General features: G+C 33.8%; 1 protein-coding gene across 1 annotated transcript in view; it reads left to right on the top strand.

The window, feature by feature from the left end:
- The first annotated feature begins 4305 nt into the window (after positions 1–4305).
- LOC132555924 (hemicentin-1-like) overlaps positions 4306–15419 on the top strand; it is a 50690-nt gene continuing 39576 nt past the window's right edge. Inside the window, exons 1-12 of the mRNA XM_060220302.1 lie at positions 4306–4363; positions 7254–7544; positions 8625–8945; positions 10156–10305; positions 10823–10939; positions 11202–11477; positions 11794–11880; positions 12296–12472; positions 12911–13135; positions 13550–13672; positions 14211–14504; positions 14951–15235. Of these exons, the coding sequence (XP_060076285.1) occupies positions 4306–4363; positions 7254–7544; positions 8625–8945; positions 10156–10305; positions 10823–10939; positions 11202–11477; positions 11794–11880; positions 12296–12472; positions 12911–13135; positions 13550–13672; positions 14211–14504; positions 14951–15235 (2404 nt within the window). The remainder of the gene's footprint in view (positions 4364–7253; positions 7545–8624; positions 8946–10155; positions 10306–10822; positions 10940–11201; positions 11478–11793; positions 11881–12295; positions 12473–12910; positions 13136–13549; positions 13673–14210; positions 14505–14950; positions 15236–15419) is intronic.

The following is a 15419-nucleotide window of genomic DNA, read 5'->3' as shown; positions in this document are numbered from 1 at the left end:
CTCTTTTGGAAAGAGACAAACACATTTCAATAAAATGAAAAAACGAACTTTAATAGGCCTTGTGTAATTTGATGGATTATTCATTTGCCAGTTTTGGAAATGTCACAAATCTTCTTAATTTTTGTAATTAGAAAATTATTTCAATATCACATTACTTTTTTAAATGTTATTAAGGAAATATGAAACTGATTTCTTTAATGATAATTTAATTCATTGTATTGTGCTACCGGACTTTGAAAAATAGGCCTTTAGACGTAGATATAAAGATTGATCCTGGTATGTGTCAACAACTTCACTTTAGTAACATTGCATATGAACAATGATGAAATCCGTGATTGTTAACGTTTCCTCTTCAGAACTCACATTCATAATTAAATAGACATTTGGAGGTGAATTTCTGACTTCTATAAGTTAAACTGAGGCTTTTGTACAGCTAATGTAGTCTTTCAGAAAGCTTATCTCATTGGACCAGTCTGACTGTTATCTTTTATTTGATTGGATGATGTCAGATTACAATTTAAAACTCGTTGTTGAGAGATGGTGTGGTGGGTCATCGATTGATAAAGGAAGACAGGTGTTACATACCGTGACTAAGTGTGATATTTACTCTTGTACTCATAAAATGTCACTTGCGTGTAAAACATCTGCATCATGTATGTATCTTTCTGTTACATATTGATTCCTGCAACACATATTTAAACTAAGATGTTTTTAAGTGATTTCAGATTTTCATCATTGATCTCTGATTTATAACCACATATTTTCTGCATCAAATGATTTAACTTTCATAATAAAATATTGAAAATATCAAAAATGATTTGATAAATACATTATTTGATATAAAAATTATTTATACTTTAAACTTTCAGAATTTAATATTTTTTCCACACTAAATAATTGATAAGAGTAAAATGACACCTTTTCAACATAGATTCATTTACAGGTTGTGGTCGATTGTTTTGATAATGATATCTTTGGACCTGATATTTCATAGTAGATCGAACACAGACTCATGCATATAAATACACAACATGAAGTGGGTGTATTGGTGTGTGCTAATATTCTAATCTGTTGTTGATTGTGTCATCCGTAACTATGGTAACTACGATCTCCAACATCTGTACAGTTTATAATGCTTTAGATATTAAAAGCTGTAGTTGTTGATATGCGAAGGTATAGATATTCATCTGTCTACCTGGATGTGTTACCTGTGTACAGGTGATTAGATTTACCTGTAAATTAATGAAGAATACCTACGTGGTTACCGAGGATACTTCTAGAGAATTTATTCTTTCAGCAGCTGTACGAATGACAAATATTTTATCAGTCTTTGTACCTAAACGCCACAAGGTAGAAATGATAACCTGATACCAGTTTAATATATATACAATTCCATCAGGTCGAGAAAATCCTATTATCTTGTACATAATTTATAAAACGTTTATTTTGAATTCATGACAGTTACATATGAATGTACCTTAAATGGGTCAAGGATTCACCTGACCGAGGATTTTGATGAATTTAATACAGAGTCTATTTGTTTTTGTTTATATTAATTCTGAATAAGTGATTAGGTTGGTGAGGGGGGGGGGGGGGGTCATGGCATCATGGCTCACTTATCACTAACGACACAAAATGTATTCATCAGTATTTAGTTTTTAATCAGGATGTTTATTAATCGTTGTGAAATATTTATATAATGATAATGAGGACAACAGAAGATATTGATCGGTTGGCACAGTTGGTACATATACAATTTCACAGCTGTGGATGTTGGATTAAAGCAGAGGTCATAGGGCACTGAGGGAGTTGTTAGATTATGACTGAGGTCATAGGTCATAGGACACTGAGGGAGTTGCTAGATTAAGACCGAGGTCATAGGTCATAGGGCACTGAGGGAGTTGTTGATGAGATGTGTGATGTACTTCAACAATAGGAACAAACAGCTAGTAGTAAACAGAATATCCTTTGTCTTAATTTGTTATCAAAATTCATAAAGATAAATTGATAGATAAATTATAAGTATAAATAGATAAATAAAATGATATGGAATTTATTTTATAAATTTTGTTATCAAAAAAGTGGAAGAAAGATATTAAAATATAGAAAATGTTATAAAAATTTACATTAAAAAAAAAAAATAAAGAAATATTTGAAAAATTTTAATTTTCAAAAGATTGGAATCAAACAATTGCTTCATTGGGATGGAATCATGACATTAGAATGACGTACCGTAACTTGAAGTAAGCACTTTATTGGTCTCTCAGAAATTCACTTTATCAAGATTATTAAGTTTAGATAGTCAGGCAGAGGCATTTAAACATGAAATAATGAATTTCGATTTTTCTCATTCCGCCTTCTGTCTCTCTATCAATTTGAAATCAATAATTCTCCAGCTATTAAATGGTGTGAGTGCTTTCATGATATGGATTCAAATGTAATGCAAATACTAGCAGACAAATCAAGAATGTGGCTGTCGTATTTAAATTTGTCGATTGAGTATTTTACAAGGTTATTTCTACCTGCAGTTAATGAGGTTGTAATTATCAGGGGTAGATTAAGTCCTGTCAGTGTAAGGTGATTGAAGGACACACACATTGATTACAATTTTAACATGAAATGATACAGGTGGGTGGAGGGGGGAGAGACAGGTGATGTAAATATCCCCTAGTTTTGATACTAAAAAAAGAAATCTTGAAACACCATCTCTGTTCACAGGTCATTGACTTGGCTTTTAAATCAAATATTTTTTTCCTCTCTAGCCTAGTATTGATTTTTTTTTTATTTGAGATATCCCATGGCCAATTTTAACTTTAGAGGTCATGATATTCTAAAACAATGGCCCAATTAAACCTTATTTAAATCTTGTAGGTTTTGTGTAGGATCCCTGTTAGGGAGTACAATGTTTGTGTTTTGAAATCAATAACTTTTTATGTAAATATCAAGTTTTTGTATCTGCATAGATGTCATGTAAACAATTGCAACAATATTTGAATGTGATGAGAGTTTTAAGCTGTTATGACTTTCATCACGAGTTACTGAGAGTTTTCTGGAATTTTGATAACTCTGTCAGTACAGCATTTGTCTACATAATCTCAGGTGTGAAGATTCAGGGGGGAGAGGGGGGTGTTTTAAAGCTCCTGTAGTTTCTGTGTCCTTGGGCAAGATACTTTACTTCACATGGTCTGGATGGCGACGGGCCTCCTGTATCTTGTTCAGTGATATAACCACCAGCTACTACAAGACAACCAAGTCTCAAAATGACTCCGTCAAGGAAGGTGGAGGGGGGGGGGGGGGTTGTTACATGCTTTGAAGTGTTTCTACATGTCTTTTTAACACATTCTTAAAATACTTCAAAATGAATTTAGGAACTTGATGTTCCTTCAAAGTTTTTTTTGTCAGAATTTCAAGCCAAATCTAATATATCACTACAAGTAATGTCTTTATAAGCTGGTTCTGTGTAACGTGATGAAAATGATCGAAAGCATTCTGTGAATTTCAAATTTTTATCCATGTTTTTTCTTGTTTACAATTTTTAACATGATAATGATCTGGAAATAACTGATATTACAGAAGTTGAAAAGAATTCACTTACTTGTTGTAATTTCAATAAGTATACCTACCTTGTCTTTAATATAGAAATAAACAATAATACTACTGATAATATCAGCGACTGAAAAATCACTCGCGTATTTAATTATAAATAAACTTTTAAATGTACCTGAAATGTCTAACCACCGATTCCTTCTGGCCCTTTGATCTTGAACAAGCCGGGATTTGAAGCAGGGTCAAAATTCTAGACCAATTCGTAGATCTTGTGATAAAGGCTGCCATTCATTGAAAATTTTCTACTTGGAAAAATCTTTTTATTGATCAGAAAATAGAAAAAATTTGTGACCGACAAAGTGTGGGTAAAAATTATTACAGGTGTATGATGGTAGAAAGAATGTTGAGAAATATGATAAAATTAAACACATGTTTGATCATAATTGTAATTTTTTCTGATTTTTTTTCCAGATGAAGATCTGAAGAACACAGATTGGATTTTGGATTTAATCTAAAAAACATTGGGGTTTTTACTGCTTAAAAACTGTTGTCGAGGATATTGTGATTTTGGAGGGAATTATGTGATTCAGATGTGGATGTTTCATTAGTATGTGGATTCTAATACAGTGAAATATTCGTACGAGTTTGGATTATACCAGCTGTCCATATCAATCGTAGGTGGACTGGATTATTTTCGGTGGATTGAGGAAGTTACATGAAGCCTTTTATATCTCCCCGTTGTTTGTGACAGGCAAGGAGATGTCATGTGGAATACACGTCATACTTACGCTGAGTCTTAGTCTAGTGGTCATCCCAGGTAAGTCAACACACTAAGTCTCAGTCTAGTGGTCATCCCAGGTAAGTCAACACACTAAGTCTCAGTCTAGTGGTCATCCCAGGTAAGTCAACACGCTAAGTCTCAGTCTAGTGGTCATCCCAGGTAAGTCAACACTCTTAAGTCTCAGTCTAGTGGTCATCCCAGGTAAGTCAACACGCTGAGTCTAGTGGTCATCCCAGGTAAGTCAACGCGCTATGTCTTAGTCTAGTGGTCATCCCAGGTAAGTCAACGCGCTATGTCTTAGTCTAGTGGTCATCCCAGGTAAGTCAACATGCTAAGTCTTAGTCTAGTGGTCATCCCAGGTAAGTCAACGCGCTAAGTCTTAGTCTAGTGGTCATCCCAGGTAAGTCAACACGCTAAGTCTCAGTCTAGTGGTCATCCCAGGTAAGTCTACATGCTGAGTCTTAGTCTAGTGGTCATCCCAGGTAAGTCAACACGCTAAGTTTCAGTCTAGTGGTCATCCCAGGTAAGTCTACACGCTGAGTCTTAGTCTAGTGGTCATCCCAGGAAAGTCAACACAAAAGGTCTTAGTCTAGTGGTCATCTGAGGTAAGTCAACACGCTATGTCTTAGCCTAGTGGTCATTCCAGGTAAGTCAACACGCTATGTCTTAGCCTAGTGGTCATTCCAGGTAAGTCAACACGCTATGTCTTAGCCTAGTGGTCATTCCAGGTAAGTCAACATGTCTAAATCATATGTTATTGCTGTAATATTTAGTGATTTTTGGGACTCAGATATCCGGGTCATGTGGAACTCGGGTCAGATTTTGGCATCCCAAAATATATCTTAGTAATTTTGGAAATGCTTTAGAGGACTCACTGGAAAAAATCCTATAAAGATAACTAAATATTTACTATTATATGACATAACAACCGCTCATACGGTAATAATGTGTCCAATAGAGGTTGGACATGACAGAGTTAGGTAGATAGGTGTCTCATGTGTCCAGTAGAGGTTGGACATGACAGAGTTAGGTAGATAGGTGCCTCATGTGTCCAGTAGAGGTTGGACATGACAGAGTTAGGTAGATAGGTGTCCCTTGTGTCCAGTAGAGGTTGGACATGACAGAGTTAGGTAGATAGGTGCCTCATGTGTCCAATAGAGGTTGGACATGACAGAGTTAGGTAGATAGGTGTCTCATGTGTCCAGTAGAGGTTGGACATGACAGAGTTAGGTAGTTAGGTATCTCATGTGTCCAGTAGAGGTTGGACATGACAGAGTTAGGTAGATAGGTGCCTCATGTATCCAGTAGAGGTTGGACATGACAGAGTTAGGTAGATAGGTGCCTCATGTGTCCAGTAGAGGTTGGACATGACAGAGTTAGGTAGATAGGTGCCTCATGTGTCCAGTAGAGGTTGAACATGACAGAGTTAGGTAGATAGGCGTCCTCATGTGTCCAGTAGAGGTTGGACATGACAAAGTTAGGTAGATAGGTGTCCCTTGTGTCCAATAGAGGTTGGACATGACTGAAGTCTCAGTAGATTATCGTACATGAAGACCAATAAATTATGTATAATCACAGATTCATTGCATGTGGTGCATTAAAACCATCTACCAGTGCATTCTGTTTAGTATGCCTGGGTGCTGGTATCTCAGTATTAGTCACTGTAATATTTAAATCTTCTTTCTGAAAGTTTGTATTTTAATAATCTCGTCATTTGTTCATATAACAAAGAAATATTTTTCCAAGTGGTTTTGAAATGAACCATTAAGGAGTTTTTGAAATTCATTTTGATTTTCACAGTATTTTTACAGCTTCAACAGATATGAAAATAGTGAAAATATAAAAACTAAGACAGAAGTTTATAATCCAAAATTATATATAATATTTTATTTTTGAAGCATTACGATAAAATATCTTGACAAAAGATAACGTTTTAAGTGATAAGAATAGATATGTTTGAAGTTATGTAACTAGTGGTGAATTGTAAAAAGCTAACAATACTTTGGAGAAAATGTGTTAAATATCAACAGTTTTGAGGATTACCTAAGGATGAAAATGTTGAGTTGGGCTGATAAGTATCACTATCAGTGTGTGTAGTCCCAATATCCTGTTGTAGGGCCGAATATAGTCTTATTATCTCATAGACAAACTGATCTGGGGAGGGTTTAATAGCTGATTGTGGGAAACAAAACTTCACCAAAGTTATCCACTCAACTGACTCTCATCTGCAGGAATTTGAATTTTATAAAGTAAATACGAGGTGCAATGTTTTGAACCTTTGAATATGTCTGATTCTAAGTCTTAAAGTTTGTGAGGGCTTTTGAGCTAGTCGAGATCTGAAGCTGGAAAACTCTTCACAAATATGAATTTTAATATCATGTTGATCGTGAACTTTTAAAAATCACTTTGTTAATTTTTTTGAAATCTAAAGAAAAAATTACAAACTACATGTTTAAATTCTCACTAATTCTATGATAAGTGTAAGTTACTCATAATATAAATAGTACATATTACCTATACTTACGTTGTCTGTGAATTGATGGAGAGTTACCTCCCCTGGACAAAAATGAAGGCAATTGATGCAGGACTACTTAGGCCAGGGACGTCTGATAATATTGTTTGTCATTGACTATGGTTGATATGTGGTATATAGGTAGTGGGCTAAGAATACTCCCAAAATTACAGAAAACATGAAATGAAAGGGCAAGAAAATAAGAACAAATTAGTTGCAACATTTATTCTGTTTAACAATCTATTTCCGCATGATCCGAGACAAAATTACCACTCCTAAAATATGTTTTATTTGAACAGAACTCATTTTAACTGGAGATAAGAATACTGTAATGTCACATATGTTTTTAAAGTTAATTGCATAACATTTATTGAAATAAAGATGAAACTTTTTTTTTTTTTAATTTTATTGCAGGTGTGACTTGCATATCATGGAAGACCGAGCCTTCGGATGTGTCGGTCCGGGTTAACCAGGCAGCGACACTGATGTGTGAGGTCAATGATGGTGGTAATAGAATCATTACATGGAACAAAGATACAACAATATCTGTAAATAGCCAAGTGATAAGTCAAGCTTATCAAGCACGTTACAGTATTACGGGAGAATTTAACCTTAAAATTGTAAACGTAACCACGTCAGACGATGGAGAATTTTCATGTACAGTTCAGAACTTTACGAGTGGCCGTGCCTATCTCAATGTACTTGGTAAGTAAGATCTCTTTTCTTTCATATGTAGTTATGATCTCACACTATTTGTATATTTCAGTTTTATGACAAAATTTCCACCTTTCAAGGCGAATTTCATTAACAGGGATATCTTCACTGCTATATTCCCAATAATATTCTCCCAGAGTTGCCTTTACCTTCTTAAATATTCACCCAGGGATATTTTTGCCCCCTTCAATCAAAATGGATTAAGACAGTCTTTCAAACATTTTATAAATAAGTCTATTTCATGACATGTGACTTGCAACTCTATAAATATTGGTTGACATATCTCAAATGTTTTTTTACAAATTGAATTTATTATGAAGTTATTAACATGGATAGGAATTTTTTTCAGCACTGTTTAATACTTTATAATTCTGTAGTAAAAGTAATCAGGTTAATTCCATTGATATCACATCGAGTAGATATTATGGTGTATTCAAATGTTTTATGTTTTCTTCGTAATATTTTTTTGTATTCCCCACTATTCATGGTCAGACAAGTTGCCTTGTTTGTCATTCTGTCATAATTTTGTTTCCACTCAACAACAGAGAGAGATATAGATTGTATTTTGGTGTGTAGTTGTCAAAAAGTGTAATTTTGTGTGTAGTTGTCAAAAAGTGTAATTTTGTGTGTAGTTGTCAAAAGCTGTTATTTGGTGTGTAGTTGTCAAAAACTGTAATTTGGTGTGTAGTTGTCAAAAACTGTAATTTGGTGTGTAGTTGTATAATAACAGTATGCAGGTAAAGTTAAGATTTCCTCATGATCATTTTTTTATATAAAATTATGACTATTTTTAAAAATTTGAATCATAATTTTCACGAAATAGTACATAATATATTACCAAAATTGCAATGGGGTGCCTTTCCTAACTCCAGTGGGAATTTTGGAAAGATGTCACAGAAAAAACATGTCTACCAAAAGTACCTGTTTTACAACTGAAGAGTTTCAAACTATTGTTACTGCTACAGGCTTTGATGTTGCTAGGAAACATCTACTTATTTATTTTGTTAGATACATATTTCTTTGATATGTAATTCATCTTAGTAATATTTATATATTTGTTCATGTTTTCAGTGCCCCCTGGTGCTCCAAGTTTGTTTGTCAATGATACACGACCCGATTTAAATGAAGGGGACTATGTTTCACTAACATGTAACTCATCTGGTGCTAATCCCGCCCCAACGTTTCGCTGGACGCGAAGAATTGATGGAATTAAAGAGGATGTTCCATCTAGTGCTATTCTAACTGAGAACATTCAGACCAAAGTTCAATCTTCTAGTCAAATTGTGATAGCTCTACAACCTAGGGACAATGGAGCCGAATATATGTGTGAAGTTTTCAACAGTTTAAATGCAGCTAGTACACTTTCCTCTACCCATGTCTTCTCAGTTTTTTGTAAGTATTGAACATTTTCTATTTAAATATGAGAGATATGTTTATATTCATTTTGCAAAGCAAAGGAAGTGATTTTTGTAGATCAAAACAAATACTATAAACTGAAAATCAGGACATACAAAACCTGTACTAAAGAGACTACAAGTTGTGATCCTACAAAATCGTATGTTTATATGGTAAAGCAAGACACATCTGAATGATTACCTTTGGAAACAGTGATATTGTGGATCTTTCTTCAAGCCCTTGTGCTCCATTGAACATTTTGTGTTCTAAGGGAGATAATCTATGCTTGGTCTTGAATTTATGGTCAAGGGGAGGTAACTTTAAAAAACACGCAATTTCCATTATTTTGTGAGACTTGTATCAAACAGAGAAAATAAGTTATCCCAACTAAGTTTAAAGTTTTGAATAAGAATTATTCATATTTACATCAACTAGATATAATATTAAAATACATGAAATCAAATAAATATGTGACAAAATTAATATTTTTGAAAAATGTTAAATGTGAAATATCAGCATGTGATTGTCTCTGACAAAACTAACGCTAAAAATAAAATTAATAAAGACCAAATTGGAAACTAGACATCTTCCATTAAGTCACGGCCTCTAGTGATATCCTGTTTAAAAAATGAATTAATTAAATGTCACAAAGTGCTTAGTAGACATTTCAGAATCAGTCATATTTGATGGTATTTTACATTTGTAGCTTGCCATGGAGCTGATCTAAATACGATTTACCAACAAGATGTCACCAGAAAGTGACATTGAAGATTTTTTTTCATTCTTAAATTCTTTACTTTTTGCCTGTTAAATTTTTATTAAGCTTTGATTTTGAAATATAAATTGTGTATACCCTCCAACAAAATTCAAGGTTCACATGTAAAATATCCAAGATAAATATTGATTTTCACGCTTGTTAGACTAAGAATCACTCTGTATATAACAGGAAAGGTTAATGAAATTGTTTTGCCACATCCGAATGTTTCTTGACCAAAAAAACTTGATATTCATCAACTTGTCTTTCAAGCATGAGTCTTAATCAAGCAAAATTATAAGTGAGTATTTGACAGGACATTCTATACAATTAACTACTTTTGTCACATCAAATTTAGAACATTGTTTTACTATATATGTGCTGAAGATAACTTCATCACGCAGATATTGTTTACCTGTTTCTTTAACTTTTATTTATCTTGTTTATTTACAGATGCCCCAATCATTTCATTTCCACCCGCCTACCCTCCATTTAACATATTACTTGGTACATCTTTTAACATGGAATGTCTTGTCAATGCAAATCCATCTGCAACCTCCATCGTCTGGCGTAAGGGGTCGTCACCAATACGCACTGGAGCAGGTAAGATTCAGATTTGATTGAAATTGGCCGTTTATTAATATATAAACGACGAACTTGAAACATAAGAGTTTCAAGCATGAACAACAAATTTTACATGAGAAGACATTTGGTCCTAGGTGGGGATCAAAAACACCCACACCTAGTTTATAACAAGAAATTAATACATACATGTTTTATAAAAGATGGACATCAGAAAAAGATTTGGTCCTATCTTTAATTCTTGTTTGTATTGATAGTTCATAAAATGTTTACTTCAGTTTTGTTTTTCTCTCTCCCAGAAAATTTGATTGTAAAAAATTTAATGTTATTTTACAATGAAGGCTAAAATATGTGTAAAGCCACATGATGCCACCTCATATCGTGCACTCCTCATATTGTAGCAAGGGTACGATATGTGTTTGTTTTGGTAGAACGTTTGATCTTTTTTATTTCTTTTTTTTTTTATTAGAATATTAATCCTAACATAAGATTTACATTATTATTGTTTAACTGTTGTTTTTAACATCTGATTTTACAGGTAGTAGCCTTACACATGCATTCCAAAGTGCCCAGAAATCTGACACAGGAGAATATTCTTGTACAGCAACCAATAGTATTAACACCAAAGTTTTATCTACACAACTGACTGTCATGTGTACGTATTTATCATAGTTTTATACAATATGTAACTTTATCAACATTTAATTAAGATAAGACATGCTCTGAAATTTTTTTTTAGAATTTTGAAAGAATGGGCCCAACAATGTAAAATTTAACTTTTTCCAGAAATTCCATGAGTCTATCAAAATTCTATGAGAACAGGACTCGGGACACATATGTAGATTTATCATTGATTATTGAGCATAGTAACTTTAACAATGATAAGGTAATTCTTGAACACTGAAATTTGTTTACAGATGCACCGATCATCTCCGTACCACCTGAATATATTACGCGTAAATCTGACGACATAAGTATGAGATGTAACGTGGATGCCAATCCGCCCGTGACCTCCATTCAGTGGCTCAAGATCGACAGCAGCATGGGATCAAGTGGAAGAGATCTTAACTTGACTAACATCAATGTAAGCCAAATGGGCAACTACTCCTGTATCGCAAGGAATCGCCTACAGCTGTCCAATCAGGTCGCCCGAGAGGAGGAGCGGCGAGGATATTCCTACCTATATGTGCAATGTAAGGCTTTCTGTGATTGGTTAGATGTTATGTATCAGTACCAATAGCTTAACTAGGGGTGAATGATTAATGTACCAGAAAAATGAACAGAAATGGTTTTTTTTAAAAAAGAACAAAGATAATAAGATATCTTGCCTATAGCAAGGCACAAAATGTTGCTTGTTTTATAAAAAAAAATCCCACAACTTCATCTTGTGGGTTCACCTAGTCCATGAAATGTTGAAATTAGAAGAAGATTTATCAGGAAATATCAATCCGTGTAATTTTCCTAAAAACCATGAATATGAATTAATAGTATGTGTTATGATTGTTACAGATAAGCCCGGTGATGCCTTTATATCCCCATACAGCCCTGTAAACGCTGGTGAAAAACTCTCACTGCGATGTTCCGTCAATGACCCAGGTAAACAAAACTTGTTCACTGCTGATTTAAGATGTAGAGATCACACTCTTCATTCAAAAGTGATTTCTCTAACACCACTACAGACAGGTAGTCATGTCGTCTCATTAGACAGGTAGACATGTGACCACTATTATAGTCACCTCAGAAGACAGGTGGCTGCTTTGACATATGACCTCTAAACTCTAATGATCTTTGAGCCAGATCTCTTTAGGTCTGAAGTTTTAATATCGGATAGGCTAGAGTTACCTCCCTTCACCTGTGTCACCAACATAATATTTATCAATTTAGACAAGTAATTTATCTCCTTTTACTTACTTAACTGGAAATAATATCTGAACACCACTTCTGCTATTTAGTCTAGCTACTGACTAATAAACCTTTAAACAGAAAGGTTTAAAAATGGCTTTGTTGGCAGGTTATCCACCCCCAGAGTTTGAATGGAGACGCGTGGAAACAAATTCAAAACTTGCTCAGACCACGGCTGACCTGGAGATCCCTCAAGTTTCCCTGAACTATATAGGCAACTACTCCTGTGCAGCGACCAACATCATCGGGTCCGGGGGATCCAGTATCATCCAAGTGGATATTTACGGTAAGTGTGTATTATTGAGTAATTAACTTCTACAGCAAAATGATTATCAGAAAAATAAAATTCAGTTTTTAGAATGGATTGCAGTTTTTCCAAATTTTAAGTTTTATTAATGTTCATGGGTGTATGCTTTTAATAGCATGAATACAAAAATCGAAATCCTCCTTTTTTTAGAATTATGTTCATTAGATGATGAACCCCGCAAACAGTGAACAAACAAACAACAAACAGTGAACAAACAACACACAATAAATACAGATCTTATCTTTTATCAGTATTCTTGAGCAAAGTTATTGCTTCAATTTCTAAAATTGCTTTTAAACTTTAAAATTAAATATTTTTGTTCATTTTATAACTATAAATTTGAAATTTTCAGTCGTTTAATGTTTTCTAACAATATAGAAAACTGCAGCTATACTTACATGTGTTGTATTTTTCCAGAGCCAGTTTCATTCAAGGTGCTGCCCAATCCAAGGGAGACAATCTACCACAACAACACAGGCATTACTTTACAGTGTATGGTTCAAGGTCGACCTCAGCCCAATGTCGTTTGGTTTAAAGACGGTGTAAGGTTCGACCAAAACAGTGATTTTTACACTGTATCCACCTCTGTCAGTCTTGAGGGCAGCTATCGATATGTTGTCACCAGTCGCGTCTCTTTCCAAGGTAAAAAATTCATTTCCTTATAGTAAATGGTGAAAAATAGGTCATTTCTAAATTACCATCTTGAAATTTTTATAACATCTTTTGATTTCTTTTATGACGGAATTAGCTTGATTGAAGATATAATTATGATATTGATATATTAGTGAAATTTCAGATCAAAGAAGGCATTACCAAACTTTTGTGAGATCTGTTGTGAATGTTAACAATATTTCAATGTTTCAGTGTAAATTTTTCCTATTAGATATAAATGATTATACAGCCACCTTTTATCTAGTGAAGTATTTCAGAATTTGGAAAATATTTTTAATTCATGTGATAAAGAACGTAAAAGAAAATTTTGCTGTTGAAAAGAAATCTGGACTTCGTATCAAAAAGTAGAGTTTATGTAATAAGAAGTGATTGGTTTTTTCGTAGGTCCTGGCCGTGCCTCGTCTCGCGGGACACTACTGTTACAGGACATTGGGAACTACACATGTCTGGCTTTATCAAACGCCACCGGGACACAACAGAGTCACACTAAAGAGCTTCTCATCTTCTGTAAGTATCAAAGGTCGTGACCTTAGTTTGACCTGGTTTAGTGGGTTGGGGTTGTAGCACTATACAAATCAGGTAATAGTTTACAAAAGTCTCATTTTTGTTTATGATTTACATTTGAACTGCTGATATCGTGTAATAATTATCAATCATTGTGAAACCGTAAGGAAAGCAACATCTAGCGGAAAAAACAAGAAAAACAAAAACATTAATTCAATTATTATGCATACATTCAGTGTTCTACAATTGAAATCAAATGATAAACAAACAAAAAAAAACAAATTTTTAATGCATTTAATTGTAAAGAGAACAGTTAAACCTGAAAAGATGTTGTCACTTATCTGTCACCTTCTGTTTTATACCTTTCATCAAGCCTAAGGTATTGCAAATTTTTTTTTCTTTTCTTCTTTTTTTTTTTTTTTTTTTTTTTTTTTTCTTTTTTTCGATTCTGGACTTGTCCTATTTCTTAATGTACATATTGGATAAGATTTCTAGAAAATGAGTGTACATTTTTTAAAAAAATTTAATTTTCACTTAACAGTTCCACCACAGACTGATGAGGACGAGAAAGTGGCAGCAACAGCAAATGACACTGCCAGACTATCATGTATGGTCCAAGGATACCCCATCCCACAATTTCAGTGGTACAAAGGGGAATCACTCTTACCTCTGGGTGGAAGATTTAACCAAGAACCCACAGTTAATATTAGTGTTTCAAAGGCAACAAACATTTTACAGATCGCTGATGTCCAGAACGTAGATTTTGGAGATTACCAATGTAGAGTGCTTAGTGATCTTGGAACTGCTGTCAAAGTAATTACGCTGGCTGTGAAAAGTAAGAAGATTTACTGTGTATCTTGTGTTATTTTCCACATGCGAGAAAAATCTGGAAAGCAGGGGATGTTTGTTTTTATTGATTTACTTTATGCATACTGTGAAATCTTCTCTTTTGGTGATTTTTTTTTCCAGATATTTCAAAAACTTGCCACTAGGTGGATGCTTAATATCATGGATATTCATATCTCAATAAATACACTAATTTAACAGTTCATAGTCATATGAATTTATGGCTAAAAATTATTCATGAGATCAACTGAAATTAATCCTCCTCAAAAATTACTAATTTTACAGTACCAAATTTATTTATTATTATTTAATTTTTACCTGGAAAATTATTCCATTCTCTTATGTTATTGCAAATTTGCTTGATATATAAATATGTCGCACCAAGTTCTGAATTTCATTTCGGTTTTCATTTTTATTTTCCTGTTGAATTTTCAGACAAACCAGAGGCCCCTATAGGCCTCACTGTGTCCTCCAAAACATGGGAATCTGTTTATCTCCGTTGGATTCCCGGATTTAACGGGGGAGAGTCCCAGACATTTTATATTCGCTACACGAGTCTACCCCACTCATCACATGGTGCTAACGATGTCGATGTATCGACAGCAGATGAGTACAATGTAACAGGTTTAATGCCGGATACAACATACGACTTTAAAGTTTATGGTGTGAATAAGCTTGGACAGGGAAATCATTCGGAGTCTATTAAAGTTACCACTCAAAGTAAGTATTAACTTTTTAAAAAATTTATGAATTTTTAAATTTTTTAAGTTATGAAGATTATATTTTATTAGCAATTATGCTGGATTTTTTTATTATCAGACTTTAAATATTATTTCAGGAGGGTTGATAATGAACTTGAACAAATTTTATTGTAGAATATTCCATGAAAAATAATGAAGTTCAA

Source organism: Ylistrum balloti, unplaced genomic scaffold, assembly GCF_031769215.1.
Source record: "Ylistrum balloti isolate Yb309-2 unplaced genomic scaffold, AGI_CSIRO_Ybal_v1 Utg370528, whole genome shotgun sequence".
Lineage (NCBI taxonomy): Eukaryota > Metazoa > Mollusca > Bivalvia > Pectinida > Pectinidae > Ylistrum > Ylistrum balloti.
The sequence above is the reverse complement of the archived record's forward strand: the minus strand, read 5'-3'. Positions and strand labels throughout refer to the sequence as shown.